Source organism: Folsomia candida, unplaced genomic scaffold (assembly GCF_002217175.1).
Source record: "Folsomia candida strain VU population unplaced genomic scaffold, ASM221717v1 Fcan01_Sc009, whole genome shotgun sequence".
In the NCBI taxonomy this organism is placed as follows: domain Eukaryota; kingdom Metazoa; phylum Arthropoda; class Collembola; order Entomobryomorpha; family Isotomidae; genus Folsomia; species Folsomia candida.
Window position 1 is genome coordinate 5484776 of NW_019091201.1, and position 26823 is coordinate 5511598.

At 38.9% G+C, this 26823-nt stretch overlaps 1 protein-coding gene across 1 annotated transcript in view; it reads right to left on the bottom strand.

The window, feature by feature from the left end:
• The window catches only part of LOC110853919 (ski oncogene), a gene marked incomplete at its 5' end in the record, with an annotated part of 33541 nt that extends 9938 nt beyond the window's left edge, over window positions 1-23603 (bottom strand). The window contains 1 exon segment of the mRNA XM_022102281.2: window positions 23405-23603. Coding sequence (XP_021957973.1) covers window positions 23405-23603 — 199 coding nt within the window.
• Window positions 23604-26823: the final 3220 nt, after the last annotated feature.

Consider the following 26823-nt stretch of genomic DNA (forward strand, 5'->3'; position numbering starts at 1 on the left):
ATGGACGGGAAGGAAATGCAACAAAGCAAGGAGTCAAATGTCAGTGCACTAAAATGAAAACTTCTTAAGTGCAACAGAATAAAAGTTGCACGGGAGGAGAGTTGTAAAATAAACGTATAAATCAATCCAATTCTATAAAGTCTGACCCCACAAAGGCTCCTTTTTTTATTTTTGGGCTACAATTTTGTGCAATATTTCCATTTTATTATCCAGTGCAATTTAAAGTTTTAGAAAATCTCGTAGATTTCAAATTATTTATGGTTTTGCGAAATATTTCGATTTTACAGTACAATTTACATTATTTGGAAATTATTTTGCGCAATATTTCCATTTTAGTTCGCCCAATACTGATATTTCCATTTTATTTAGAAACATATTTCAATTTCCCACTGTAATTTAAACGTTATAAGATTTTAAAATATTTATTTACTATTTTGTGCAATATTTCCATCTTCCAGTGCAACTTAAACTGTTCCAAATTTCGCAGATTGCAAATTATTTACTACTTTGCGCAATACTTCCAGACGGTTACAAAATTTCACAGAAATCAAAATAATCAATTACTTTTGCGCAATAATTTTCATTTTCTAGTTACAATTTCCCAGAATGTAAATCATTTACTATTTTTGCGCAATATTTCCATTCCATTATTTCCCTTACAATTTAATCTGTTCCAAAATTCCCCGAAAATTTCAAAGCCAAGCTTTCTTTCATCCATCCTTCATTAGCCAAATGAGCTCGTTTCAATCGAACTTTTACATATGTATTTTCCACAGAAAACTTTCACCTCGAGCAATAATCACACAAAGTTCACAACTCATCAGGAAAAATTAAACTGGTTGCTTCGTCTCCTTGATTGCTCAAAGCTCGGAGAGTAAATTGACAAATTGTTGAATTATGGATCCACACCAGAACAGCACGGCTAATAAATGAGACGTTTCTTTCTGCCAATTGGGAACAACGACGTACAATAATAATGATCACAATTTATGACAATTTTGGACAGGAACGACGACGCCACGGGGTCAATTCCCCGATGTACATGGACAGCTTTCATCAGTGGCCTCGGAAGGGTGTGGGGGACAGAGGGGCAATATCCCCAAGGTTGTTCGATGTCACCCTCATCTGCTCATGTTATATGAACCCCTCCCTCCCCTATAATGTCCCCCGATGTCCCCACGGCTTCCGTGGCCACTGGGAAAATTCAGGCTACTCAAATTTATGAACATGATGCAGTGGCTGCGGAAGTGTGGGGACAGAGGGACAATGTCCCCCAGGTTATTAGATGTCCCCATCTTATATAAAGCCATCCCTCCCCCATAATGTCCCCCGATGTCCCCACGGCTTCCGCGGCCACTGGCTTTCATGACTAAATGTATTGATTCCATGCGGCACAATCTGGTTGAAACCTGTCCTCCTCGTCGTCGCCATACCCATTTCCAAAATTAGCAGGACAAAGAAGGACGAAATTTCGGGTTTCAATGTTTCACAGGCACGCACACCACGACAGAGAAAGCAAATCCCTTTTCGGTTTTGAATATCACAACAATACAGAAATTCAGACTGGAAATACATAAACCGTTGCAAACCAAATGTAGCTAAAGGGTGAAACCAAGTGAGATATCCGCAACAATAATTCTATTGTATGTTAAAAGTAGATATTATTATTATTAAAAGTAGAAGCACATTTGTGAAAACAGCACCCCGAAATTCGAAACTTAAACGGACCGACAGACAGACAAGGCATTCCTATAAAGTGACTTCTTCACAAATAACTCTGCCAGCTCATCAGACACCCCTACGTCAACAAGGAAATCGTTCTTGTCCGACAGACAACGGTTTGTTCAAGGAAGTGGATGGATGGATTGGGAGAAAGTACACGCGTAATCTCTGATTCTACCACCCACCCGCCTTAGCGATGGACACAGTGACCGCGGAAGCGTGCGTGGGGACAGAGGGGCAGGTGATACCCCCAAATCCCCACAGTTATTCGATATCCCCCCATCATGTCCCCATCTTTTCCTCCTCCAATCCCACAATGTTCATGTCCCCAGAAGTCCCCCAACTTCCGCGGCCACTGACTATCTCCTTCTCCGCTGGCTATGCATACAAACCCGGAACTTTCATCCATCCATGATGATGATAACATTTAGTAAATATTTGTTCACTCCGCAATCCCTCAATCTCCATAATCCCTCCCAGCACAAATCTGACAAGTAAGTAGTCCTGCATATTCCAAATCATCACACTTGTAGAATTCCTCCCTCGGCGTCACCATTCTTCTTCTCCCCTTCATCCTTCCTTCATCACACATTCAAAAAATCACAACATGTCAAATCATAATATTCGTCTCGGAATTTTAAACCAAAAACAAAATTACCAAGTCTAATTTTCTCAGAAACAAGAAAAAAAAACTTTGCGGATTTCCAAAATGGACACGAAAAGAATAGAAAGGTATTTATGAATGAATTTTTTGTCATAAATAACATTACATTTTTCCATTTTGAATTGGAGATCTTTGTCTATTTACTTATTATAATGCGACATGAAAAATATGTATCGTCTTCCCATTTCCTGCCCTACTTTGTATTTTGTACCCAAAAACGACGTCGAATTCGAGGAAGTGAGACGACGCCTGAGACGAGGACGACAACACACCTGGAATCATGAATGAATTCAAACCTCCAGAGACACGTGAATATGTATGTATCGCTTATCATCAGCACTGTATAAATTTCGAATTCTGCTGCTTCTAAATACAATTTTTTCCAAGAATTGGATATGCACACACTACACACGGAAAGGAAAACGTGTTGCACATTTGTACATATATCTAAAGCTATATTTTATTTGTTAAAATTGGCATTTTTATGAAAACATCGCACTTTTAACGAGCACTGCAGTTTTTGGACGTCACTGAGGATGAGAAATAAAACTTATATATGCAGTTTTCCCGTGTTTGATGCACATTTCATAATAAAATGTGTATAAAACGGCACTAAAATTGCAAAATGTGAACAAGTTACGTACATATGTACGTATCGAATTAAGTGCAATTTAAGTCTATAATTTCTTTATACAGTTACAGCGAATAAAATTGTACCCAAATTGCAAAATAAAAAAACTCTATGAAATCATCAATAAGTTGCAAAACGTGGACAAATCATGAATACAATTTCTTTATACAGTTACAGCGAAAACCAGACTATAAAATTGCACATGCACAATTGCAAAATAATTCCAAGAAATTAATGCACTTCTTACCTTACCATACCACTTATCACCCTTGATTATTATGATTATTCTAATTTAAATAAATATTCATAGATATCCCTACTGAAACCGGAACCCTATAAAAATTAGCATGCCACCGAAACCATCAAACTTACTATTTTGACATGTCAACAATTTAAAAATTGCATGCCCAACAACAAACTTACTGTTTGGCAAAAATTCAATCACGCGATTAATCATGCATCCCGAATTTTGCAGGAGCAGTCGCAGTTTTATTTTGCATCTGCATCTAGATCACGTAACGTTCAACTTTTTTATGTAAACTACGAGGTGACTAATGTACATAATGATTGACAGGAGCGATAAACCTTTTTCCTGTTGCAAATTTCAGTGTGCAAATTTCTTGGCCTCTCTTTTGCAAAAATATAAAATTGGTTCAACCAGAACGTGTGGTCTGATCGTTCGACGTATGATGGTTTTGACTCAAAAAACCTGAAGTGCAGGGCTTCTTAAGCCCGAGTCAGGATGGTGTTACTAACAATTGAGAAGGGCATAATATTTATGACCACTAATTTTTGCACAATTTGTCTCTGAATTTTGCATGTTTTACGTGTCTGCAAATTTCAACTTGATTGGATGTCTATCTATTACGCACGTAAAACTTGTCCACTTGAGTTGAAATTTTGCAGACATGTAAAACATGCAAAATTCTGAGACAAGTTGTGCAAAATGTGTGCAAAAATTAGTGGTCATATTACACCCCCTTCCATAATCGATAGACATACAGACAGACAACAATCATGACTCGTACATAAGCCCTCCCTCGATCTATCTCTAAACTCACCAGACGATAAAAACGTTTGGCCTCCTCAATCCTTAAACACACCAAGTTTCTTACTTGCTTAACTGCATTGCGAAAATGAAACGACCGGTGTCTGGTTTCTCGTTGGAAAAGTTACAGCTGTGCATTTATCTGTCGATGTGGATAAGCACATCATTCACGATCGGCAAGTACGATGATGTGCATGCAATACAGAAAAGTTGTATAACTCATTTCATAATGAAAGAAGAGACGCAGTCAGCCTCGACGACTACACAAATGCATCTTTACCAGTGGCCGCGGAAGCGTGTCCCCCTGTCCCCACGGTTATTCGATGTCCCCATCTTATATAAACCCGTCCCTCCCCCATCCTACAATGTTAATGTCCCCCGATGTCCCCACAGCTTCCGCGGCCACTGGGAGAATTCAGGCTACTTAAATGTATGTTCATGATGCAGTGGCCGCGGAAGTGTAGGGACAGAGGGACAATGTCCTCACGGTTATTCGATGTCCCCATCTTATATAAACCCCTCCTACAATATTAATGTCCCCAGATGTCCCACACCTTCCGCGGCCACTGACTCCTCACCACCACCACCACTTTTGCCTGCAGACTTTGGACCTTCTACCGAAAAAATAAGCACGCCGAGTTTAACGTCTCTGTTGAGAAGAACCATTATTTCGAAATTCAGACAGGCCTCAAAATTTTTTGTGGCATTTTTGCAAATGCTGTTGCCCCGCCATCGTCGTCATAGTTGGATTTGGATGATGCATTGCAGTCGTGTCAGTCAAGTAGTACTTGCAAAAAGTCGAGATGCATCCTCCAACCGCGTGATGTGATTGCAACTTTTGCAATGTGCAAAAAATGGGTATATTCGCACGATTAGTCTCGCGTTGCATTCATACTGCAGATTTTTTTGTTGCATTGGAGAAATGGAAATTTGTGGAGAGAAGAACAACGTAAAAACGAAGATAATAGCGTGACTTTTCGCGTATGTAAGTCTTATGTAATTGCGAAAAGAGGAGTAGAATCCGTCAAGGTTTCTGCATAATAATAAAATTCGCAAAATGGCAACGTTTTGTGGTCTAGTCGTCTCGTACGACTTTTACAGTTTGTAGACAAAGCGGTGCGATAAAATCTTTTGGCAAGGTTGCTAAGAACAATTTCATGTGAAAAGAGTACCCAGTTCTTATTAAGGGGTTGTTAAATTTTATTGTGTTTATCAGCCCAAATATATAAAAAATTAGGAGGCACTTGTTCCGCAATTTGATCAAATTCGGGGAATTTTTCAGAATTATTTTCAGCCAAGATGGAATTTGACCACGTGGAAAAATGATTTAGCTAAAAGCTTACGTTTACAAAATTCTGTAGCTTTTAAAGCTATTTCAAAAAATTTAAGACATGTAGCATTTCAATTTTCAAAATGATTTTCACCCAAATTTGCACATTTCCAATGTGCGAGTTTGACCACGTGGAAAAATGGTTTAGCTAAAACCTTACGTTTCCAAAACTTTGTAATTTTTTACACTATTTCAAAAATTTAAAGCATGTTCTCGAACTCTTCCAATTTCTAAAATGATTTTCACCCAAACCTGCACATTTCCAATGTGAGAATTTTACCACGTGGTAAAATTACATATTTTCACCCAAAACCTCATATTTCCTAAACTCCGTAACTTTTGACACTATTTCAAAAATGTAAAACACATATTTTCCCAAAATAAAATTAGTATCCCCTCCAAAAAAAACCCGAGTTTAACACCTTAAAAACCTACCTGAATTTATAAAGAGGCCATTAAATATACCAAGAAAGTACACATACTCCAATTGCATACGCAATAAAACTGGGTAAAACCAACGCAAACCTCTTGTCTGATTAATAATCAGATATGTAATCACTGATTACACATATCTCAATTAATACATCGCAAACATATAACCTCCCCATTTTTGTAAAAATGTGGATTTTTCCTACTCGAAAAAACTTGAACATTTGGCAGGTCTAGATTTTTGTCGGTGTAAAAAACAATTACTCGACTGATTCAACCAAAACGTGGAGAGGCACATGCTCTTTGAACCAGATTACAAGAAATGGATGGACCACCACCACCACTAATTTCGTAGTGTGACTGAATTAATAATCTTTTCAAAATAATATGTAATTACGAAGCGATTAACCCGACGCGGGGAAACAATTAACGAATAAATGAATCTACTTTCTTTAAGAGTTCAAGTTCATGGTTTTGTATGTATGAAATACGTACATAAATTGCAAGTGCAGATAAATATTTAAACTTCGACATCTGCGCCACCTTCATTATTTCCACTACCAAATCAACCCAATTTAAGCAAGTGTTGCGTATATTCCTCTGTTTTCATTTGCTATAATTTGTGTTGCGTATGTATATTCCTTTGTTTCCAATTTGCACTGCTACATATAATTTTCATCTCTCAACAAAACCCAAAAGGTTAAACAGCATCCCTTCAATTATGCAGGATGATCCTCATCTTTCGCATCTTTGGACAATTGGAGTGAACCGAATCTCGTATGTACAAATAGCAGAGGATCGAACAGATGTGCTTTTTCCACAATTCCTCCATCATCTCGAGCAGCAAATTATCTTCTCGTCTGTAAAACACGTGGTCCATCCAAACGTGTTTTTTTACTTTATCCCAACGCTGGGCAGCTTCCCTTTATTGATTCAAATTAAATTACGTATGGAAATTATTGTAAATTTGGAAGCTTCCTAGCGTGCCTAAGTCATCATTCATGGAAATTTAGAAATCCACACACGCATTCAGCTCTACCCTAAAAATTCACTTGTTATTACATACACGAAATAAATAAGGGTTCTGGTCTTCTCGTTGAGCAACAATTTATTCGACAACGGAGTCGTATTATTACAACTCAAGGGCTTTTATCGCATTGTTTGCCCTGCTTGTTAGACAAGTACTTCACCTGGATACCAACTATTTATTTACCAGAAAACAAAATTTGTAGATCATCAACTACATACAAAGAATTCCATTAGAAAAGTACACAAAACCAGGGCAGCAGCCATTTATCTAACTACGTAAATGTTATCATCATCTCCCACTCAGCTATGGGTCCTCATCCGAATTAAAGTAATCTGAAAGCCAATGAGAGGCCACTTCAACTTAGATCAAACAACAACACTTAACTTGACTCGATAAAATTAAAACCTGGAAATCGAGGCCTTCATTATTTGCGAGGCGTGTAGTGTTTTGTTTGTTGACTTTTCTATTTTACTAGATTCCGAGCATACTGCAAATAAATATGTAAGAGTCCTCATAGGAAACGTATTTATTTCTAGATTTTCAAACAAATACATATTTATTACACTATTATTCGAAAAATACGCAAATCTTTTATCATATTTTTAAAAAGCATTTATTTTGTAAATATTTCAACGGTACGAGACAAAATATTTTGCTTAAAGAAATTGAACCACAAAAAATTAAGGGTTAAATTCAAAAATACAAATTTTTTAAAATTTTGTATTTTCAGGTTATTTTTGTACTTTTTTGTTGCGTTTTTTTTCGTAAATATTAAATACATATTTCTGCGATTTTCCGTAAATACATATCCGCCCTTTGGCAGATTAGACATTTTTCGATCAGGTTAAAAACCCATGATCCAATTTAGCTTATCTTATCTTCACAATTTCCAATGCCAAGGATCCAATTTTCAAATTTCTCCATTCTTAAAAAGAGAGTATTAAAAAGGAGTCATAAAAAACACGTTCCAAAACTAATCTGCTCTACCACGTGTGCATAGAATCCGCTTTCTTCCTCATAATAAAACCTGACATTAAACCACTTTCCCAGCGCGCATAATACTCCCCTCGTTCCAGGCTTCTCACTCATAAATCCATTTTACTGACAGGTCCCTCTCTCCATACTTTCCTCCCATTAAATTAAAACCACATAAGCCAAACTTTTCACCGGGCGTGTGTACGTCGTAGCGAAATAAAATAGTAGTAAAAAACACGCGCCGGTACTCCTCTTCTTCCCCAGGAGGTAAAATGTAGGTCATTGCTTTTCAGAGGTAATAATAATAATAATGACAGCGGAGGAGACGCTCCTCTTGTTACATGTCAACGCACAAGGAAGGTACGTCCAGTGCTTCGTTTGTTGCAGGTTTGTCACATTTCTTCCACTGGAAAGCGAGAAATGCAAGAAATGCGAAGCGCAAGAAATATGCCCCATCCAGCCGCGCGGCGCGCGCCATCTAGCCAGCTACGCGGGGAAGTAGTTTCTAGCGCCTTAAATTTCTTCTTGGTCAAAATAACTGCAAGATAATCGCGTTTTTGCCGTTATTTCTTGCAAGTGGTTTCTTAAATTTCTTGCAGTGCAAAGGGAGAAATGTGAGGTGCAAGAAAGTGGGAGAAATAAGCGCCGTATGAACTATGCGCGACACGGCATATTTTCTCGCGCCTTGCATTTCTCCCAGGTCAAAACATTTCCCTGCAAGAAACCACTTTTTTCCCATTATTTCTTCCAAGTTATTGCTTACTTTCACCCGAAACACTGTCCCCCGCCAAAACTGTAACCAAGTCCATAAAAGCAAACCAAACCACACAAACAAACAAATATTTGTATGCCCACGACACTCCTCTCATCAAACAGACAGTCCTCCTGTCAATCAGAGCCGTACCGTCAAATTGTCAGGCCTGGTATGAGCTTCAGGGCCGGGCCCTTTGATAAGTTCAATATCTTCGATATTATATTATCGTTTTCGCTCCAGAATACTAGAGCATTCTGGAACGACGAAGAAAATATTATACGAGAGCACATTATTTTCCCAGTTCCATGGGAAAATGGTGACAATTTACCTGCGCTATTAACTCAGCCATATTTTTGAAAACATCAGCGGGACGGAGAAAATTCAGTTATATGCACCTACATAAGTTGCATAATATGCGAATATGACATACTTTCGCTTACTTCCCAAAGCTTCCAAAACCCTTTGTGGTTAAATACTTTTCTATCCGTTTTAAAAATTTGAAAAATTGCCAGACTCATTTGGAATTGCCGAAAATGCAGGTCCCAAAATTCCATTTAATTCTTAGAACACTTATTGTATTATTTTTTGAATTTAGTTGCATATTCAAAAACATAGAGTATTTTGAAAAGACAACGTTTTGGCTAAAAATACTTTTAAAATTGAACAAAGCGGCAAGAATAACAAGCCAGTCCAAGAATATAATCTTCTCTGTTGTCAAGCGATTATTCAATAATTTTGACTTGTGCTTATGATCCCCATCCTATTTTAAAATAAAATTATTCCCCGATCGTAATTTCCTTCCGTCATCATCAAATTCCAACCAGAATGCCGCTATAGTAGTTGGAGTCCATGATTCCTTTGATTCAATCCAAATTTTTGAAGCCCTTCCAACACGTTCACGCATAAACTATTCGATTTCCACCCCCATGCATAATGGTTAGCGTACAATACCTGACCTTGTCTGTATTTTCTTGTCGTCTCCAGACCCGAGTGACCCAATTTGAACCACACAGGTTCGTATTGGTCTCGTCGGTCCAGGGTATTGGTTTCCATTCTTTAACGGTCCGATTTAGGTACTTTTTAGCTAATTTCGAATGCATAGCCATAGTTGCCTTGAAGAGAAATAGCTTTTACCGCACAGCTGGGCCTTTAAATCCAGGTTCCTTGATTCTGTTCTTTATAATTTGCACATTAATTTGAAGGTATATTTTTCCCTCATTTCCAGTTGATTTTTAGACCAGTAACCGAGGATCTCACTGAATCTTAAAGAGGACGGCGTGATAGATTCTTGGGGTCGAAATCCTTAGTCGTCTAACATCTGACTGGTTGGCCACTATCCTAAATTGTTTGCACTACCAGACTGTTCCTGTAAATATCTACTTCCTCATAAGCAGTTTATCAAAAATTCTTTGGTGTCGAAGCCCATTACCATGAAATTTCACGACATTTTACCCGAAATCTGTGGTAAGGCGTTTTTCAGGTAAAGTGACCTAATATTAATGGCAAGCAAGTAGTTCACCGTTATAGAAATGCAATTTTTGAAAGAATTATGAACTATGAAGTGGGTGCACAACGATTTTGGACGATTTTTTGAAGAAATAAACTAAAAGTGCAAAGAAGTCATAGGGTGGAAAGACTTTTTTCCTGTTGGAATTTTGAATATAATTACACGGTGTCCTTCGTTGTGCTATCCCTTTATCCAAAGTATAGGTTTGAAAACCTTACATCGTGATAAGTAATTGTGCAAAATTGCAGTTCATTCGGCAAAGCTTCTCGAGGAAAATAACGCTTTACGTGCAAAAAGTATGAGGGTGGAAAGACTTTCTGCCTATACTGTACCTAAGTGTGTCCCTGGGTTACGTTAAATTTGGCCCCGTATCAAGGAACATTTGAGTTGCCAAGAAGCATCTTTGCTTTTTTCGCGTTGAATTTTTGTAAAGTTGGCATACATATTTTCGGTTTCAAGAAATTTATAATGGAGTAACTCTTTACATACACGGAGTTCCCCACGATCCCACAAAATAAATAAGTATAATATGTAGAAAAATACTAACTTGGAGAAATTGTGGCGTCAGGTAATTTACATATGTCGAAATTGTAACTAAAAATGGGTAGGTATGAAGTGATCCTCTCCGATTTGACCCTACAAATTACAAATTTTAAATTGCTCAAGCACAGAAATAAGTCGACCCAAACGGTTAGGTTTTCTTGAATGGGCCCAATTTCCCTTTTAACTTAATTTTTGAATGAAGTTTCAGCTAAAATCATGATTTTGCATATTAATTAAAATTCGGAAGTCAAACTATTAAAATTAAAAATTACACAGTATATTAGCTCTAAATTCATACAAAAGCATAAGCCAATGAAATTCATACAAAAATAATTGAACATGAAAAACAGATACAGGGTGCCCCATTTATTCATGCGAAGATTTGAGACGCCCGTGCTCACTGGCGGGTAAATAAAATTCAAACTTGAAGCCAAAATCGGGTAGAGCAACTCAAAAAATAGTTTTCTGATTTTTATGTAAACTTATTTTAAAAAGTGCGACCACTGTGCTCACATAAGGCAGAGGTACTATGTACATAGTGAAACATTTTTCCAGCCGATTTTCCTCAGGAATCGTTATGAAACGGAGCTTAAATTATATTCACATAAAAAAATTAACAATTAATTTATATAATGGTGCATGGTAGACATTTTAAAATTAAATCCAATAGTCTAACATCGTTATCACTTTCGAAAAACTACCCCCTGCTAAACGCCCGAAAAAGCTGAAAATTTGGTTGGGCCACTTAACCCACCAGAAAATTCCCGAATCCCAATGCAGCATGGTCAAACTGTTAAAACGCAATGGACCAATTATCCCGAGACTAATTAAAACTGATTTGGGAAGGATTATAGCAAAAATGTCCTATGTAGGTCTGCGCATTTAGAAACCACAAACTTTTTTCGGCTTCCTGTTGAGAAAACTCAGCAGTGTGCAAAAACGGATGACGATGATTTTGGTCCTGCAGTCGTAAAAAAATCAAGAAACCCCTTCTTAGTCATCCGACATTGACCGTTTAGTTTTTTCAGGATTTTTCATCGTGACACAACAACTTTTATACTGAAGAATTTACGATTTCTGACGCACTTTGGAACGCTTAAAATAATTAGTCAAAGAAAATCACCCTAGAAAAGTGCCTGGAAGTATTTTTATCGGGTAAAAAGCGATGCGTTCTTAAAGTTAAGAACAGGGGCCGTCATATCGAGCAAGTTTCACACTTAAAAAGCGCCGCCTGTGGGATAGAAAAATTGTGGAATTTTCGCACGAATAAATGGGGCAACCTCTGTAAGATCTAGCAGCAAACTGTTAGATGTAAAAAAATTTATTGGTGTGAAATATTTTTTTTTGTAAAATCTTCAATACACAAAAAAGTCAATTATATCTAGTGTAAAGCTAGCGACCTGGCCCGGGCCCTTGCGGGCCCCGGGCCTGGTATTTGGTACCACTATATACCACGGTTGGTACGGTACTGCTGTCAATATCTCCTCTTCCTCCTCCGTCACGCAGGAAACCTTTTCTCCAGAGATCGACAATAACGCCACTCAACGCCACGCCACGTAGATATTTCCTTTCCTACAAGTGGAAGTCTTCGCCTTACTTAATGGACGAAATCTCAACCCTTTGAAATCCACCCAAAACCAGGAAACAGAGCGATGAATCTACACAAACAACCCTCTCAAATCCTTGTCGTCGTATTGTCTTTCCGATCTGGACTGGATTTCATCCGTGCAGTGGCCGCGGAAGCTGTGGGGACATCTGGGGACATTAACATTGTAGGATGGGGGAGGCAGGGGTTTACATAAGATGGGGAGATGATGGGGACATCGAACAACCGTGGGGACATTGTCCCTCTAGCTTCCGCGGCCACTGCTTCCATGTCCTCATCATCATCCGTCAAGTTGATGAGACAACATTATTATTTGCTCTGCTTTTGTTGCGATGATCAAATCATGTCATGACGCGTAATGGGTATCATCTCTTACTTCCAGGTATTATTACTACCTACCCACCTGCCCAAATTAATGTGACACGATGAATAGAAACCCTTAATGTACATACCTCATAGAAATCGTGTGTATAAGTGTGTAATGTACCTCTATTTATTACCCAATGTACACGTAACACCTAATTAATTGGTGACAATATGAGCTACATAAATGTTCAAGTTTCTGAAAAGGAGAGAAAATTACATAGCTCTCATTTCATTTCATTTCTTGAGCTTCTCTCCAAATTTCATTACGAAACGAATTAATATTACTGCCTCGGCGCGTGTCAATTCATGGCAAAAGTGGATTTATTTTCGTCAAGATAACAAATCTTCCAAGTTGGAAATTCTACCAGCCAATACGAAAAAGTAATCATGATCGTTCGTTGGTAACATAACACTTTTGTACGATTTCCTGCCATACTTCTTGAGACTCGCAAGACGTCAGTGTACCGACGGATACAGATGTAAGTACACTTCAAAAGGCAAGCAAGTACATAGATTTGACCTTACTTTGACATTACTTTGACATCTCCACGTGTGTCTCGTTTCATCACCTGCTTCAACTTTCTCCACATAATTTTCTATGTGTCTCACGGTGTAAAAATATCCTTCACTTTGGCCAAATTTGAGACAACTTTCATTTCATTTTCAGGGAAGCCGTCGAAATGGGTGAAAAATTTCTTTTTACTTTTTACTTTCGCCCAACTTGTCCTCGTACATATTAAAACGAGCTCTACGTCGGGATTAATTTGCATGAATCGAAGAAAGCTAATATACGCTCTCTCTTTTCTTCGCTATACATATATTTTATTTAAACTTCTTTATTAACTTAAGGAATCATGCCCAAAATCGTCAAAATCACCCAATTTTTTAATCATTTCTCCACTCTGGGAATTTATTTTAAAATTCTGGCCGACAAATTTGTCGAGCAGGGAGTTCCCAATTTTTTGAAAATATACACTCCAAATTTTGACACTTTTCAAGTAGGAGATCTCAAGTTTAAGAAGCCTTCAGAAAAATTGGAACTCGTCGAAACTGGCTCAAAAACTCATCGCCATTCCATTAATCAACTCACCGAATACAAATTTGTCGTCCAGAATTTTAAAATAAATTCCCAGAGGAGAGAAATGATCAAAAATGTATTAATTTTGACGATTTTGTCAATAAGTCATCAATTCCTATGGTAATAAGGCACCACACCGCCCTTAATTTTACCTCCCCGGTGACAAAACTACGAAATAAATCAACCCATCCAGCAGAAAATAAACCACAAAGTAATATTTTAATAATTGACGACAAGCAGTCTGTCTGTACCCACTTTTTTTAATGCGTTCCTCTTAACGATCCCCCTCCCCCCCAAAAAAACCTGATGAACTGAATAATTTACACCCCTCTTGCTTTTATCATCATCGGATGAGCAGCAGCATCTCCGCAAAACTACCATAATTTACTACCAAAAAAATGCAATTTTCCTGTGCAGAATACATTTTTATTTCTAGATTGAATGCATCGTTAACTTCACACGAGCAATAAAATCCAACTCGTGGCGTGGCGTGGGTCTTTTGTTCACCTTTGTAAGTCAGCAAGCAATAATAATGACTACCCACGTTTGTTCGATACGAGATACACGTGTAATCCAATGTACATTTGTAACAGGGCCTGCCTGCAACAAGTTTTATTGCTCAGAAGTCAAGTGTTAAACAATAATACTGATTTTATTACTTGTTTCTTATTCATGTAGAAAGAGAAGAAAAAAAATTAAGAGGGTAAAAAATACACATGTACTTCATGAACATTTAGGATATATTAACAGAGGACGGTTATGCATTTTCGAAAAAAAAACGCTAAAATTTTGCACAAAAAACAAAATTTCACAAAATTTGATTTTTTAAATGTGATCCTTTCGATTATTTGCTGTACAATATATTAAATTTCGTCTTGAATCGTGAAAATAAATATTTACAAAACGTGTACGTATTTTTGAAAAAAATATGTAAAGATTCACTTTTTTGCAAATAATGACAGAAATACATACTTATATTTCTGAAAATCTAGAAATGTGTAAAATATTTTGAAATTTTCATGGTCTTTGACCGTCAGTCGTCATCTAATGAAACCATTGAAAATAAATACATATCCGCCCTCTGTTCATTATTACTAATCAAGACGAACATATTAATACCTGTACCTACGTATCCACATGTAAATCATAATTTTTATTACACAACAACAACAACAATTAAACATCCGCGCATGGCAAACATTACGCCGAATTACATTTAATATTTTACTGTCCATCCATCTATCCATCTGTCTCCACGTGATTCTAAGAAAATGGATCGATACAAATAATGGCCCCCAAAACCTAATGGAAATGTCACTTACACAAACATCAAATCTGATTTTAATCACAAGTGATCAATGCATTCGCCATTCGCCTAACAGGAAAGAAGGAAAAACGACTAAAAGCCTATTTTATTTATTTACCAGGCATTTCGTCCATGTTTTTAAGGACGGAAACATTTTTCTGACGGGTGGATGTACACACACAACGACAAAGAATAGAAAATCGGGTTCTTGGAAAAACAGTGGCCGCGGAAGGTGTGGGGACATCGGGGGACATTGCCATTGTAGGATGGGGGGAGCAAGGGGTTTATATAAGATGGGCAGATGATGCGACCGTGGGGATACATTTTCCCTCTTTTGTCCCCTTCCCCAGGTTCCGCGGGGACTGGTCGGAAATGGAAAATCCTTTCCGTCCCTGCTCTGACGATAAGATTATCGTCATATCACATCAGGAGACGCTCAAGTGGATGAAACGCTCATTTTGGGAGGACCGTCATTATTACACTCGTCCATCCACCATCCATCCATCCGTCGTCCGTCCCCCCACTGAAGACGCCGAGAAGAACGACAACGACAAGGAACCCACATCTTTCTCCTTTCTTTACCCAGCAAATAATAAAGATTGATTGACAAGGACTTTCACCAGCGGGTACATATGTTCGAACAGACTGACAGCGGTAGGTAAGAAGGCTGGCGCAGGGTTTCGTTCTTGGTGGGGTTTGTTATATACATTTCTTGAACTGCAAGGCGAGAAATGTGAGAAATGAGAGGTGCAAGAAACTGGGAGAAAGTGCAAGAAATATGCGTCATCTAGCCACGTGCAGTATGAGCATAGCGACGAGGCGTAGTTTCTTGCATTTCTTGCAGGTCAAAATATTTACCTGCCAGAAATCACTTTCTTCCCGTTATTTCTTGCATTCAATGATTCGTTTCTTGCGGTTTTTGTCACATTTCTTGCAGTGAAAATCAAGAAACTCAAGAAATTCGAGGTGCAAGAAACTGGGAGAAAGTGCAAGAAATACGCATCATCTAGCCACGTGCGGAATAAAGTATATACAGCGGCGGGGCATAGTCTCTCCCACCTTGCATTTCTCCCAGGTCGAAATATTTAATACCTGCAAGAAACCACTTTCTTGCAAGGGGAAACACTGGCGGTTATCTCGAAATAGTAGTGAGGTCGTTGTTGTCGTAGCTGTTGCATTATTACCCTCTCCTCCTCTCGTCTACCCACCACAAAAGTGGATCTGGTGACAATTTGACAGACCACATTTTCCCATCTCGCTCCTCTCGTCTTGATTTTGAGATGAGGGGCAGAATTACTCAAGCGGATCAAATTACATACACGGCATGGAATAGCGATTTGGGCCACGAAGCCTCACTTCCTCCTACCTGAAGCAGCAGGTTTCCTTCTTCCATCCAATCATTACGGGGAGAAAGTTGAATCACATTTTTAGCCCGAGTCAGGGCTTATGTAGTCGTCATGATTGTCTGTCTCTCCATAGTAAAATTTATGCAATCGACTTGAAATTTTGGAACAAGTAAAACTAGGAATCAAGTTTGAAAATGAAGCAAATGCGTGTAAAAATTAAAAATAAGTCAGGGCTTATCCACCCGCAATGGTTGTCTGTCTGTGCGTGGATTACGCTCGTAAGACTATGCAATGCAATAGACTTAAATCAGGAGGCAAAATAGAAGATGAGCAAACTGTATGAAAAACTAAAAAAGTTGTCATGGTCTTGTAATCCCCACCTCAATTATTGCTAAAACTCTGACTCGGGCTAAAAATAAGGCTGCACTTTAGGGTTTCCCTCTTCATTCGATCAAGCATGTTATGGCATGTTCGACACCGTGTGGTTCAAGAAAATAGCATAATGCCACATTTTCCCGCAAGCCAACCATACCAAATTCACCATGGAGAAAGCCAATCATAGGACCAAATTCACGTTGGAGAAAGCAAACTATACGAAATTCATGCTGGAGAAAGCCCACCAGTTACCATGTCGACGTTCATCATCAATCAGTTGAAAGTTCGGGACGCCTCCGCCTCCTGGAGCACATTGGGAATGATAAGTTACCAGATTTTAGCAAACCAATACGAAAAAAGGGAACGTAGGTGGTCCTAGTGAAAGTAAACGCACGTAAAGAGGTAGCTTCAGTCTCACTTCACCCCCATAACACGCCCATGACAGCGCGGGAACAGTTAATTTCATGCATAGATTTAAATTTAATTTAAAATCTCATTTTCCCCCGACGGAGGGTGTGGTTCAATTGACCCCAAAAGTTGATAAGATCCTCCCCCTGGGGTCATAAGTATCCGATCAGTTTCCCTGCGGACGGACATAAGGACGGACGGACAGACAGACAAAAATTTTCGCATAAAGTAGCTCAAGTTACAACTTTCTCTCCCTCTCTGATTGCCCAGCCAATCATCCAATAAAATAAGAAATCATATAAAATTTCCTATCAACGAGTTTCATTTCATTTCATATTCGTCCAAAATTCGTAGGAAATCGTATTGTCCTCATTTCACAATAATATCACGACTCAAAGGAGCCAGAGACCTTTTTACTGTAAATTGGACCAAAAATTGCAAAACTCTGGAATTTATTTCCCTTTCAAAGTGTGATCACAAAACGGAATCAAATCATATTTTATTGCTCTCTCGCTCTCCCAAACTCCGCCGTGCAACACGTCGTCCTCCTTTGAATTTAGTTATTTACGTCAAGGCGACGTTTCCCAGAAATTTGGGGGCAGGAAAACATATTTACGAAATATTGAGCATTCAGTAAACTTGCGCAAGATCAAATATTTAATATGATTTATTAGTAGCAGAGGGCGGATATGTATTTACGAAAAATCACGGAATAATATTTTCATTAAAAATGCTAAAAATATGTACGAATAAAAACAAAAATAGAATTTTCGAAAAATTTGTACTTAATTGTCTTATTTTGTGGTCCAATTTCTTTCAGTACAAAAATTCGTCTCGTATCGTTTAAATATTTACAAAATACACGTATTTTAAAAAAATGTGTAAAAGATTTACGTATTTTTCAAATAATGACGGAAATATTTATAAATATGTATGAAAACCTAGAAATCTATAAAAATCTTTTGAAATCTTCCAATGAAAAGCTCGGAAATAAATAGATATCCGCCCCCTGCCCATTATTACATCCACATCCACCCTTTGATACTTTAGCATCCTCTCGATTTGACTTTCACTTTTGAAACACCTCACCAGCCTCGACAAGAAAATGATTACTCCACAAGATCAAAGGGAAATCAAGTAATCATCTAAATTTCCTGATCGAAATTACAGACCAGCATCCCGTTTATCTAATGCACAACGCAAAATACCCCAATTACGGCAAGCAAAATCAAATTATCCGCCTTTTCCCTTAATATCTGCATATTTACCTTTCCCCAATACAACCCCCACAAGTTCGAGGACAGATCAAAATGAGACAGCCAATTTTGGAAGAAAATCGGTCTCTCCAAAAATCTAATACTATCCACCTTCCTTGACAGACAAGCATCGCATCGCATCGTCTTCTCGAAAAGCTAACAAGAAAGAGGCAAAAAACTCTACAATTTTCCGCAGAATGCTTTCTCTTTCTTCTCCTTTTTCTGCGATGAAATGGAGGAGAGGGAAGTTAAAGTATCATTAAAAATGCTCACATTATAACTTGAGAGCATTGTTCTACTCGGTCTTCAGAATCTATCCATCCATTTAAACCTCATCTTTTTGTTGCGATGAGTACGTTCCAGATAAACGGGAGGGTAGACACGGCCGAAAAACGGCGTTTTTGTCGACAAATTTGTAAACTATGGTCCAAAAAACTAGACAAGTTTTCCACCGTGGACAAACCGTCGTTTTCACCGCCAAATATGGCGTTCCTTACACTTTTCGTTAACATGACACTTTTTCCCCATGTTTATCGAGTTCTTTACGTATTTACTTAGGCGAAAAGCTTCACTATTTGCCTTCTCAGTTTTCGATTTTGGGCTGCCTGTACATTTTCACTCGAATTCAAACTATTTCAAAATCCGAGATTGACAAGTAGCGAAGTTCTCTCTCCTCTCCATCTCCTCACTTTGTTGCCTAGCTAGTGAAAGACAACCCCTGAGCTTGCATTCATCATTTCGTGCTTGCTTTTTCTCCCCAACCAAACCGAAAACAAAAGACTTTCTCTCTCATTCCAATTTCCTCCCGACAAACAGTGGCCGCGGAAGCCGTGGGGACATCTGGGGACATTAACATTACAGGAGGATATTTACATATATAACATGGGCAGATCACAAACAACGGTGGGACACTTGCCCCCATCTCCCCCCCACCTTCCGCGGCCACTGCCCCCCAAAGCAGCCCCGACTACATCAATCATCCATGTAAAGTGAAATCTCAAGTGAAGTAAAACTTTCTTTGTGCTCCTCTTTCTTTCAATGACTCTCAACGCACGTCAATTCTACCATGAAAATTCGAACCCAGATTTGATCCACTTCAACGTTTCATTTCAACACAGAGAGAGGAAAACTTTCCTAAAAAAAAGAGAATCGGGATTTCTGAGAGATTGATTTTTTTTTCAGAGCGACAGATGGCAAGATATCCATCAATTTTTTAAACAGCCATTATTCACGAAAAGTCCGGATAACAAAGGCACCATTATAAATCTGTAAGGCCTGTCTCGTTGGGGAAAAGTTTAGCTTGCATAAATTTTGGTACGAAGTCGCTCTTTTAAAGCAATATTTCCCCGCAGAAAACTTTTCGACGGTGGGACACTTGACGGGCTGTCAGGAGAGAGAAAGAGCTAGTTCTTTGAAAATTGGGGATGTCTTATCGATAGATAAGATAAGAGGCGTCTACTTCAAGGGAAGTCTCATGTTACCCCAGTCGCTCTGATAGGGGAGGGCTCCAGCGGATGCGCTCCGATTTTTGAGGAAATTAGTGGAAATTGATGACAAATTTAATTAGGATGAAATTTGCGAAAGACACGATCTTCCAATTGGCACGTTTTGCAGAATATTTGCATCCGAAGAGGAGAAAATGCGCATTAAAGTCGACAAATTTTACACTTTCCAAATTTACTGCGCATTTTCTCCTCTTCGGATGCAAATATCTCTGCCAAACGTGCCCATTGGGAGATCCTGTCTTTCGCAAATTTCATCCTAATTAAATTTGTCATCGAATTGGCACCATTTGCCCAAATCGGAGAGCATCCACTGGGAAACCCCCCTTGTATCCCAACAAAAAATCAGCTTTTCCTATCACGGTGCATAATCATTACGCCGAAGGCTGTCCCATCTCCTAACGACGACGACGAGTGTTCTCTTCTTCAAAGGGAAAATTTTTATCCAGTCAACAAATTACGAAATGCCTAATTTGGTGGAAAATTAGTTTTCAAACATCCATTAATTAGGTACATGGAGAGAAACTTTAATAAAAAGCTCATCACCCCAGCATCACGAATAATTGAGTTCTGCTTGACTGACAGAAGCAGACGGCGGTTTGGTTGAATATTGGATTTCGGAAACGTTGATGCAAATTTCGAAATCCAGTCCAAATTCAGTTACAGATATACTCTCCACAATTCCTGTAATACGATTATTACCATCGGAAGTACTATGCAGTTCTACCGCTTCGGTAATAATTTATCACCACAGAAGCTAACTAAATCCTGCTCAGCCCCAAATGTCCCCCGCTCTCCTAATAAAAATATTACCGACACCAGATTTTCAACTTCTTACCCTGAGAAAACAACTTATTAGTAGCGTTGTTACCATGCCGGTAGAACATCCAACGGTAACAATCACATCACAAAGTGTACATCTTACAAATCTACAAATATGTACATGTCCCCCTTTAAAACACTCCTTATCTCGGTAACATTTTTAATCCCAAAATCCTCTCCCCCTGACTTTAAATCCCACATTTCCTCTCCTCTCCTCCAATCCAATTCACTCTTCAGTGAGAATGGAATTAAAGAATATGGAGACAGACAGCTAGACACATTTCCCGCAGTAGTTTTCCCTCCTCCTCCTCTAGGGAAATTTAAGAGCTTGGAGGAATCCTATCACCTCTGATTTTGTTCCCCTCAATTCAATCAATAATATACACTCCATCCGTTCCGTTTCAATCCAATCTTAATAATCAGTCAGTGCGGCAGACCAAGAAAGAATGCGAGACACGACACGTGTCAGACAGAAAGAAAAATTTAATTTCATTCCGATCCGAATTGGACGTGTCACGAAGGAACAAAAATCTCGACGAGGATGCCAATTCGTCCCGGACACGACCACGACTCAACCACGCGAAGAAATTCCGGAGAGGAAAAAGAAAAGGGTACAAAATACTTGTTGGCTGTGTCACTATTTGCCCCAAATCTGGATCCCAAACTTACAAATATCAACCTGTCCATCCACTCAACAAATTTTCAAAATTCTCAAAATTTCCAGGAAGTGAAAGCACCCCAAAATCATAGAAAGTTCCAGTTTCCTTTCCATTTTATGCAGTACAGTAAGGAAATTATTTATTGCATATAAAATCCACTGACTTCATGTCATTTTTGCGTGGGTCGAAAATGAACGAAATGTAAAACTTCATAGCAAAATTCTAATTCAAATTATTTGAATCAAATATCTGGATCCACAGCCAAAAAATAACTGAAAATATCAATCTGTTCGCCAACAAATTCCCCAAATTTCCAGGAAGTAAAAGCACCCACAAAACCAGGCTTGATTGTCAGTTAGACATATTTAGAAAGTTCCCGTTTTTCCATATTTTATGCAACAACGCAATTATTTATACCACACAAAATCCACTTCATGTCATTTTTGCGTGGGTCGAAAACGTACGAAATGCAAAACTTCATTTCAAAATTCTAATTCTGAAATGCACAAAATCTGGAACCCAAATAACTGACGCGTATAAAAATTAACCTGTCCAGTCCACTCAACAAATTTTCAAAATTCTCAAAATTTCCAGGAAGTGAAAGAACCCCCAAAATCAAACTTTCACATATAAAGTTCCCATTTTATGCAGCAAAGCAACGAAATTATTTATCGCATACAAAATCCACTTCCTTTTCGCGTGGGTGCAAAACTTCGTTTCAAAATTCTAATTCTAAAATGTTACACTTAATTCGTTCGTGTCTCTCCTCCGTTCTCGAATAATGGGAATTTTAGTGCATTTTAGTTCCCTCTCCTCCTCCTCCTCCGCCTTTTATTTAATTCAGAAGGAATTTCTAGAGAAGAGATACGAATAAAAGTTGGAAAGTGTGCCAGGCAGCACAAAATTCCCTTCGTTTGTATCAACAAGGTTTCGAGCATGCTCAAGTGTCAAACAAAGTGAGAGAGAGAGAGGCAGAGATGTGTCCAACTTTCTCCGCTTTTGTTTGAAATACTTGACTCAAAAAGGCAGTGGCCGCGGAAGTCGTGGGGGACATGGGGGGACATTGCCATTGTAGGATGGGGGAGGGAGAGGTTTATATAAGATGGGCAGATGACATCGAACAACCGTGGGGACATTGTCCCTTCGTCTCCACGCTTCAGCGGCCACTGCATCATGTTCATAGATTTGAGATGCCTGAATTCTCCCAGTGGCCGCGGAAGCTGTGGGGACATATGGGGACTTCACATTTTAGGATGGGGGAGGCAGGGTTTCATACATAAGATATGGAAATGATGCGGACCTCGAACAACCGAGGGACATTATTGTCCCACCCTTCCGCGGCCACTGCTCAAAAGGAGCAGCTCCTTCCTTCTCTCCTTTCTCTCAATTTAAAGGAGAAATGTTTGATAATAATGCCACATTTCCTCCTGTGCGAGAGAGAGGACAATGCTCTTCAAACAACCTTGAGCTAATAATGACATTCTGATTTGAAATGAACAACCAACTCGAGAAGAACAAAACATAACGAGTGGTGCATGTGCGGCTTATCATTTTGTTTCGGATGGAGACAATTTTAGCGTGGGTGTGATTTCTGTCTTTTTTGGTCCCGTTATTTATATGAAAATAGTTCGAAATTTTGTTGCTTCTGCTTTTCCGGTATAAAATTTTGTGCATTTTTTTCGTTTTGTTTTCTGCTATACACAAAATCTCCAATTTTTCTGTTTCTCCCCTAAAAAAATATTCCCCAAATTTTTCTCTCTGAATTTTTTATCTATAAAAAATCTCAAAATCTTGTTTTCTATTTGTCACTCAAAAATAATCTAAAATTTTTTATCCCGCATTTCCATTAAAAAAACACCACCAAATTTCTTTCTCTTGTTTTTTTTTTAAAAATCCTCCAATTTTTTCCCTTTCAAAAAGGTCCCCCACAAAAATGTCTTTATTCCGGGTCCGAATTTGACCCGCATTTTTTTGGTCCTCTGATTTCCCTTGTTCGCACCCACTCATTTTCATCCACATTTCTAAAAAAAACTGTCTTTTTTCTTACCTTTCGTTTCTGTTCGAACTTTCCTTTAAACTCGGCCAACGACTTTGTCCATTTTTCTGGATCCTCATCCCTGTCGAGGAGGAGGTAGTGCCTCCACTTGGACGAGTCGAATCCCCAGTGACAAGTCCTCACTTCCTGCCGGTGGTGAGAGTGGGCTACAAAGCGCGCCGGGGAAAATAGGCCGTGACATTCCACACACCTGCAAATAAATCAAGACAACAAGTAAATACGAGGAAACGAAATGTAGCAACGGGGTGAAACAGGTAATTCAGAAAATATTCCCATGACTTCAGTGGGGGGAAATTAGCCCAAAAGCTGATAGGATCCTTCCCCATGGGTCATACGTATTATGCCGCAAAGCAATCTCGATCATACCTGTTCACTTTCATTCATTAATGTGATTATGATGGTGAGTGTAAGTGAATTTCCTGTAATTTGAGAATGAAAATGACTAAGGGATTCCGTCATTGCAGATGAATGACTGTGAATGAAATGATTTCTTACTCATTTAATTTTTCACCCTGTACTTAATACATGAGGCGAAGTAAGAAATGAAGTCAGATGAAGGGAAATGAAATGAATTTGAAAGAAAATGACTGAAAGTGAATGAAAATCTTCGGTCAGAAATAGGAATGACTGACTTTGAATGAAACCTGAATTTTTGAACAGGTATGATCTCGATCCGTTATCCTACTGACAGACAGACGGACAAAGTCTTCACATAATATAGTTTCATCCCATATTAAATAATATGCAATTTACGAGCGCATTCTCCCGATAAGTGTCGTGGCGCCACCCGCACTACGGCGACATCAGATTAGCTCTATTTACACTTTGACTCTAATAAAATGCATTAATCGGTCCCATTTCTCTCTCCTCGGGATAAAAATAACTCCCGATTGCCATTGAGGAAGCAAGGATGAAATGCATCTTCTTCTTCTCTCTCTAGCAGAACACACACAGAACAACATGCACGCATACATATTCTCCATCCACGTGAGCGCTCAAGTCACAACTAAATCTACGTCCGTGAGAAAATAATGCAGAATACACAAAAACACATCATCAATGTTTCGAATGCAAGAAATAACGGGAGAAAGTGGTTTTTTGGAGGTAAGTATTTTGACCTGTAAGAAATGCAAATGCATATTTCTCCCAGTTTCTTCCACCTCGCATTTCTCGCGTTTCTCGCTTGGCACTGGAAGAAATGTGACAAACCCGCAAGAAACGAAACTCTTGAAAGTAACCACTTGCAAGAAATAACGGTAAAGAGTGTTTTTTGCAGCTATTTTGACCTGCAAGAAATACACGGCGCAAAAAACTATGCCCCCGCCCGAATATTTCATACACACGTGGCTAGAAGAAGCACATTTCTCCCAGTTTCTTGCACCTCGCATTTCTCCCTTTTGCACTGCAAGAAATGTGCCAAACCCTACCCATCATCATCAACCTTCCCATTTAATACAGAGTTTCAACTCTCGAGGACGACTTTGTAGGAATGGTATGGTTCATGTCACAGCAAACTCTCCTTCTTCCTGCGCATTATGGGTGGTGGTGGATGGTGGATAACAAGAAGTCGAAGACCTCGGAAAAAGGTAGGCACTTAAGGAAGGCGGATATTCTCCCGGGTTTTCTCTCTCTCCTCATTCCATTCCTTGTCTTGTCTCTCGGGCAAATTGGATCTCGTCCATCGACCGAATATGGAAAATTCATGTCACAACCTGAGCGATTACTCGTGTTCGGCATTAACGGGGATAAAAAATGACCATTTGCTCGAGACAAATTAGACGCACCCAAGTAAAAGCTGATGGACGGACACTGTTAAAAATCTGGTCGACAAACCGTACTGGGATTTATTTGGTAGTAACTTTCTACCGGACTGGTAGTAGTTGGTTTCTGAGTGGTAAATTTTCCATTACTACAACATTTTAAAGGGTAATGGCCGTTATTAGCATACCGGTAGAGTCATAGATATGTACTCCGGTCAGTAATGATTTAATACCAGTTTTCTAAGAGTGTAGAGTCACATATATGTACTTACTGGTATTGATTTGGTAATAACTTTCTACCGGATTGGTAGTAGTTTGTTTCTCAGTGGTAAAACTTTTAGTACACCAAAAAAACATTATTATCGCATATTTGGTCGAGTCGTAAATTTATGTACGCCGGTCAGTAATGATTTAATACCACTTTTCTAAGCGCGTATGTACATATATGGCTCATCGTAATCCCGCGATGAATGAAATCTTGGCGTAAAATATTATCTATTTTAAGAGGACGAAAGACAAGCTGATGCTGCAGTTTGGATGGTGCTGAGCCAAAAGCTATACTTTGAGCTCCATCTGTATTAAGCTCGTCGTTAGTAGCGTGTCCTCTTTTTACTCCTCTTTTAATCCCTACTCCTCCACTTAGGCGCCAACCTGACATCCATCCATACTTTATAGGTCATCCACTAACAGGCGCCGCGGAAACTGGGGAGACATTAACATCGTAGAATAGGGGAAGGAAGGGTTTGTATAACATGGGGACATCAAATAACCGTGGGGACATTGTCCCCTCCAGCTTCTCCGCGGCCACTGTCGCGACAAACTAACTGCTCAGGAGATTTCTTCCCTCAACAGATTTTACCTTCGCTTTTATCTCGTTCGGAATGGTGGTGGGATGATGAAATTTATTTTCTAGGAGGAGAAAAGACACAGACTTTCTCTTCAATTCACTAACAAGGGAGGTCTCCCAGCGGATGCTGTCGGATTTTGGGAAAATATATCACAAATTTGATTAGTATGAAATTTTCGAAAGACCCGATCTCCCAATGGGCACGTTTGGCAGAGATATTTGCATCCGATGAGGAGAAAACGCGCGGTAAATTTGGAAAGTGTAAAATTTGTCGACTTTAAGGCGCGTTTTCTCCTCTTCGGATGCAAATATCTCTGCCAAACGTGCCCATTGGGAGATCGGGTCTTTCCCAAATTTCATTCTAATTAAATTTGTGATCACAAGTTTTTTGTCAAAATCGGAGCGCATCCGCTGGTCGACCTCCCTTATTTGTCCTCCAGTAATCCTCCCCCATTCATTCCGAGGACTTCGAATGGACACAAAATTCTCGTCGAGACTGATTCGATTCGCAAGACTGGACTGGACTTATTCATCCGTACGAACCTTTTGTACCTTATCTTTCTTTCAACCCGCTTTTTCCAAGAAGGGAATAGAATCAGCCTGCAATTCAAGACTCCTAAGTAAGACTTCCGTTCATTTCCTTTATGCTCGACTGGAAATGAGACTCATTGTTTTGCGTAATATAAGCTTTTCATGCATGAAAATCTCTCTTTTTTGTGTCTTAAGTCGCCCCACTATTTTTGATTCGCGGTGGTGGTGAGTTGGCAAGAGAAAAAAGGCAATGAACAATTAACCTTGGATTT